Source organism: Aulostomus chinensis, chromosome 13, assembly GCF_037954235.1.
Source record: "Aulostomus chinensis isolate RoL2024-O1b breed Wild chromosome 13, RoL_Achi_v1.0, whole genome shotgun sequence".
Taxonomy (NCBI): Eukaryota; Metazoa; Chordata; class Actinopteri; order Syngnathiformes; family Aulostomidae; genus Aulostomus; species Aulostomus chinensis.
The window spans coordinates 11,352,101-11,358,346 of NC_141332.1; the positions used below are offsets into that span (position 1 = coordinate 11,352,101).

Consider the following 6,246-nt stretch of genomic DNA (forward strand, 5'->3'; position numbering starts at 1 on the left):
TGGTCTACGGTGAGACACGTTCTGAAGCGAGCCTGCAGCCAGTGTCCTGGCCGGTGGCACAAGAAGCTCACTGAGGAGGTGGAAGGTACAAGTTTGCTTTGGCCTCAAATTTCTAAAATTTAGTGCAATGAGTTGCCTTGAAATTTTCGAATCTCTCAACCACCCCACCCTACCAGCCCCTAGCAGCTGCTGAAGTTGGGGAGCCTTGATAAATGGAATGAAGGTAATGTTCATAACATTTGCCACGCCTTCAATTTTTTTCCCCCCAAAGATACTAAATATTATTAACATACATGAAATTCTAAGTGTATGGTTTTGTATTTATTTCATTTATTTTGTGTGTGTGAAAACGTGCTGGGACAGAATCAGCCACCTCCAGCTCTGATCTGTTGAAGGAAATGAGCTGGAGAAACACAAGGTTTTTTCAAAACTATGAAGAACAATCCCACAGAGCAACAATCTTGAACATGGATGTTGGAGAACATGGAATAATAATATGATCTGTGGAAAGTCATTAAGGGGCATGTTCAAACATTAGAGGTGGTTCCAAGTTCGGTCAATAATCAGCTCGGAGGTGGATTCTACAGTCAAGTATATTTAGGAGAAGTGCCAACTGGGCTGGAAAGGGTTGACACTTGATATCAGACAGATAGCAACTTGCAGCATTATTTTAATTATATTACATTTTTATTCCTTTTTTTCAGAAATTAATCACATTGAGATCAAAACTGAACAAACTGGAAACATGTTTCTGTACTGTGTGTGTGTGTATGTGTGTTTTGTTTGCCCAGAACGAGCCAGCAGTCACGTAAATCTACACAAATATACCTTGAACTATCTGTCTGTTTGAAAGAGGTCACAGATTAATTTCAAATCCAATATTGACAGATTAAAAGACAAACTCCTCAGGCCGAGAATGTACACGGATCAACAATCTTTGTAGCTGTGAGCCTCAGAGATGACGGTGGAGTACCAGTGGAGTGACTCTTGTTCCTTGGGGTGCCTCGACTTACTGCCGTCAAACATGTTTAGAAAACTGGTTTTTAAGCTTAAGCGCCTGCGATGATTCTACACATCAGTTCTATACCTGCATGCTGACTAGAAAGTCACTGTTAGGATAAATAGATGAGTCAGGTGACCACAATTCTAGTTCTAGCAACAGAAATGATTTGCGATGGAAGCCCCCAGACCTCTCTGACTTGGACCCCTACAAATAAAATACCATCTTTTATCCCTTTTATTGTTTTTAATGTTATTTCTTACTTGCTGCAGTCTCAATCTTGTTGAAACCACACACACTTCCCTGAACAATGACTCAAAACAGTCAAGACGAAGTTCACCAAGACCTGGAAAAAAGCCCGTCACAAGGCATGTAACCAAGGCAACAGCTGATCCCAGGAGAGAGAAATGACCCATGAATAAAAATCAATTTAAACACGTTTCTCCTTGATTCAGTTCAGACACTGACGGCCTTCATGACTTAATCGTCAAGATCAGAGAAGTTCAACCTTTCACTCCAGTGGGAACTTTTATTTATGACACTTTTATAGCCAATAAAAGTTTTTCCTGCAGTCTCTGACTGGTGTTTATGAATGTTCACAGCCGGTTAAACACCTGGCACGCTCAGAGCGACAAACCGGAGAAACACCAACTGTGCTTGTTTTGTTTTTGGCATATTATCAGAATTAGGGATTGTCATCATTAGAATGATAAACCACAAAACGTAGTGGTGGAATATTCATAATTGTATCCTATAAATCTAATCAATCATATGTACTTTTAAATTATTGTAAGTAAAAGCACTGAAGTGCAGGAAAATATGATGAATAATGTTTCAGTTTAAAAGCAGGATTTCTTTATTTTTGGTTGAGGTGAAGGCAGTTTTAGCTCAGAATTAAAAACAGTACTGCAAGTAGTGATGTTTTTTTTTTTAATGATTGATTAAATTGCTTGTTATTTTTTCCTAATGAGCTGATTGATTGAAACGGTTGGAAATGCTGTTGTGATTACTGGAAGCCCAGTTTTACAACCTAGTACAAATTTCATTGTCTAAAATGGTCAAACTGTTTCTATAATTATAATTACTAAATTGTTGTATTCAAAAAATCAATTGCATTTCCCACCTCGAGCAAAACATAAACTGTAAGAAGGTTACCTGACGTCAGCAAAGGGCGTGGTCTTTGGCCCTCCTCCGGCCAGGAGGCTTCATTTATTCGGAGCTAGCGGCGGACGCTCACACACAGCCGGTGCGGCCGCAGCGTGGAGGACAGCCGCGGTGATGTTGGTCCTACTGCCCCTGCTGCTGCTGGGTTCGGCCAGCTCACGCAGCACATTGATCCCCTACCATCAGGTACTGAGAAACACACACACACACACACACACACACACACACACACACACACACACACACACACACACACACCTGTGTATTAACATCAGTTGATATCTGCAGGCTCTTTGGGAGTAGTTGGCTGACTACTTGAACATAATCACACATAACACTGTGATTAGTAAATCAAAATACTATTTCCATTCATCTTTGCATTATTTGGATTGAGACTGTGTGAAACTTGAATATTTATGATTAAGGGGTAAGGAGCATGTTTCTCAAGCCTGTTTTTATTTCGAGTAATTGACCCAATATTGTGCTTGATAAATCAACTGAATTAAATGGTTGGACATTCCAGTATGTTCTTCTTGTCAGAGCAAATGATCTATTTTCCAGATGATGATCATTATTAACAGCTGTCATCTGCACATAAGAAAATTATACATAAATGATTTTATGCAGTGATTCACTCTTTTGGAATGTTTGTAATTGTATTGAACGTTGGTAGTTATGTATATGCTGGAGATGCAGCAGCCTCGAGGAGGCCAAGCGTCCGCGACGCAAACTCAGTGAGAAGTCCATTCAATCTAATTGATTCTTTTGCATCGAAGTGTATCTGCTACAACAAATAATACAAACGTGCACGATAATATCTGCACATCCTGGGGGGCACTTTTACTCAAGTCTGTTTTCCTTCGCTGATCATCATTCGTTGATGGTGAAGGAATAGTGGGGTACATATCATTTATGGGTTTTTGTAAATGTTCTGGAACATCATATTCATGATGTTCAAACCTGTGCTAACATATCAGCATCGCTAATTATCATCTAAATAGGTCGTAAAACCAAATGTGCACATGCTGCATCTCTTGTCATTTCCACCTCCATCGCCCATGATTACATCTCTGGTAGATATGGCGTTCATGTTAAATGGATAAACGCAGTACTCCCACACAGTCAACTACATAAAATACTTCAGCATGTGTCGTTATTACAATTACAAGTGATAAGGTACAAGTAGATATTATCTCTCTGTGGTTCTTTTGCCATTCAGGGTCTTTGTCTAAGAGTTGAAGGCTTCATAGCAACAGCGGCAGGAGATGGAAAAAAAAAAAAGGCTTTGCAGTCCCCCATTACCTGCTGTTGTGTTTACTTATGGATGCTCAAAATCTTATGTAACTACCATTTATTAGCGAGTGAAGTGTTTTGCTGAACTCTGTGTGTGTGTGTGTGTGTGTGTGTGTGTGTGCGTGCGTGTGTGTGTGTGTGTGTGTGCGTGCGTGCGTACACATGCATGTGTGGGGGGTGTCTCCAGCGGTGTGACCCGACAGATGGCACTATCTACGACTACCAGACCAAGACTCTAAACGGGAGTCACACTGTCAACTTCAGTGACTTCAAAGGACAGACTGTCCTCTTCGTGGTGGTGGCGACTTACTGAACGTACACCGCACAGTATTTCGGTAAGACTCGGCACACCAGGCGTATTGGCTGTGTAACTTTGATAAAACATGTATTTGGTCTTTTCTATCGGCAGACTTGAATGCACTTCACGAGGAGATGAAACCATACGGATTCACTATTTTGGGATTTCCCTGCAACAACTTTGGGAAGCAGGAACCAGGATCAGCCCATGAAATTCTGCTTGGTTTAAAGTGAGTGTTGTTGGACTTATTAATGAAATACACTAATGCACAAACGTGTTCTCGCAATGATATATTTTTAACCCTCACCTTTGTCTTACAGGAAGGAAGCAAAGCCTGATGGCTATTTGTAACTCCTCCTCCTGACGTCTGTTTTGTACCTGAATTAAATTATGACAGTGAATTTAAAACTGTGTATGAATGTATTTCGGTGAAAACATTGCAACTGAAAACAAACATTGAAAATGTTTCAGCATGTAGAATAAGTAAGACTACATTCCTGTCCCCAGTATACATCAAGTAACTCTCCCCAGCGCCCCTTTAGATGGAGGGTTTAATGCTGAGGATACATTTCCTAGTAATCTGCACAATAACAATGTAGACATTCAGCTTTTGTCGTATCATAATATCCCTACATAGCAGCTCCATCAACAAAGCTTCATTGAACCGGGGGAAAATCCTTCAATCAAGCTGTAAGACCAACTTGTTCTCCATGGCCTCTCACACACCGAGACAGAATTTCTGTCTCAGGTTCCATCTTCAAGTCTTTGCGTCAGGTTGCGCTGCTGCCAAGCCCCTCCTCGCGAGTGCTCCGAGGCACGTCCACTGATAAGCTGCTCTCTCTCTCTCTCTCCTCCAGGCATGTCAGACCAGGCAATGGTTTTGTTCCGAACTTCCAGCTGATGCAGAAAGGTGATGTGAATGGAAAAAATGAGCAAAAGGTTTTCACTTTCCTCAAGGTAAGTTTGCCTGGTGGGCTCATTAAATAGGTCCTGAATAAAACCCTTCAAGCATAGCCATTTAAATCTGAATGCTCTCTTCTCGCTGTGTATAAACTTCTCTTTCAAATGCACCGATGGGAGACAAAAGACAGGAAAACCCTGAAATGATCATTGGAGCAATCACGTGATCAATGGATCTGTCAGTGTGTGAGAGGTTTTAGGTTTCGAAAACTACTCCTGAGAAGAACATGCAAACTCCACACAGACAGATCCTGTGTTCAAGCTGGGGCTCGAACCCGGAACCTTCTCACTGTGAGGCAACAGTGCTAACCACTGCACCACTGCACCACTGCTCCCCCTAATCAACTATGACTTATCTGTCCCAAAATGTAAAAGGTTCTTCCTCGGTCCATTCTGCATCCCAACCAACTTGATCATCAAATTTTTCACTTATTTTTAATCATTTTTTTTCAGTATTTATTGACAGTTCGTCTTTTTTTTAGTTTCAGCGGTTTGATCCTCTATAACTTTTGTCTTGATACTCTGACAGTGATGCATGCATCTTATGATCTTTTGTCCATGCAGAGCTCCTGCCCTCCGGTTAATGACAGCTTTGGGGACCCCGCTGAGAGGTTGTTCTGGCAGCCTATCAAGATTCACGACATCAAGTGGAACTTCGAGAAGTTCCTGGTGGGGCCGGACGGGAAGCCTGTGATGAGGTGGCACGCGGCGTTCCCCATGAACGAGTTGAGAGACCAAGTTCAAAACTACCTGCTCCAGTTAAAAAATGAAAAGGTCTAGACCTGTCAGCCATCTACCAGCAATCTAGTAGAGAGAGTGGGCGTTAGAGTAATGGATCACCTCCTGGTGCTGGAAGGCCACATGTTTAATGAAGAGGAGGTTTGAAAACAGGAAGTCTGTGGAGCCTCCTCAGAGTCTGGGGTCCAGGCCAGCCCTTTAGTGCATTCAGGCTGCCCTGCAGTCCCACAGCATCATGTCATCTTCCCAATCCAGGATCTGGTAGCATTACAGCCTACTTGTTGATTACACCAATAAATCATTGAGGATCACTTGAGTGTGCGCCCCGTATTTTACTGGAAGCTGTCCTGGACTGTGATTGGGTAACCAGCGTCGTCTCTCACATTTCCACCGAACACTAAGATCTATAAAGAAGCAAGACGGACATAAAATGTAAACAAAATGAACATTTAGAATAGATTTATTAAGCCAGTCAAATACAAAAAGTCTCACATGTGCTTTTGCCTACAGCAAAACAGAAAAAAAGGGCTACTAACCAAGAAAATACAACTGCCGGTAATTACAGCGTACCTCTCAAAGTGCTAATGTTTCATTTCAGTTCCCACCAATCAGATTTTGTTCCCTGTAACTCAATAAAAAAAAAGGGGGGGGGGGATTTTTTATTTTTTTTCAAATTGATCCGCACACGTGTTGAAGCCCTTCACCTGAAAATAAATCTTAATGGTTCGGGATTGAATATAACTTTTTAAAGTAGACACGTTGAGGATGGACTCCGTGTTACAGCAGCTCACAG

The 6,246-nt window shown here is 41.7% G+C and overlaps 1 protein-coding gene across 1 annotated transcript; it reads left to right on the forward strand.

The window, feature by feature from the left end:
• The first annotated feature begins 2,232 nt into the window (after positions 1-2,232).
• On the forward strand, positions 2,233-5,779 carry gpx3 (glutathione peroxidase 3). The gene is made up of 5 exons (XM_086222563.1): positions 2,233-2,350; positions 3,645-3,792; positions 3,867-3,984; positions 4,613-4,712; positions 5,280-5,779. The coding sequence occupies exons 1-5, from the start codon at positions 2,279-2,281 to the stop codon at positions 5,493-5,495; spliced, it is 654 nt and encodes a 217-aa protein (XP_086078689.1). The 5' UTR covers positions 2,233-2,278; the 3' UTR covers positions 5,496-5,779.
• The last annotated feature ends 467 nt before the right edge of the window (positions 5,780-6,246 follow it).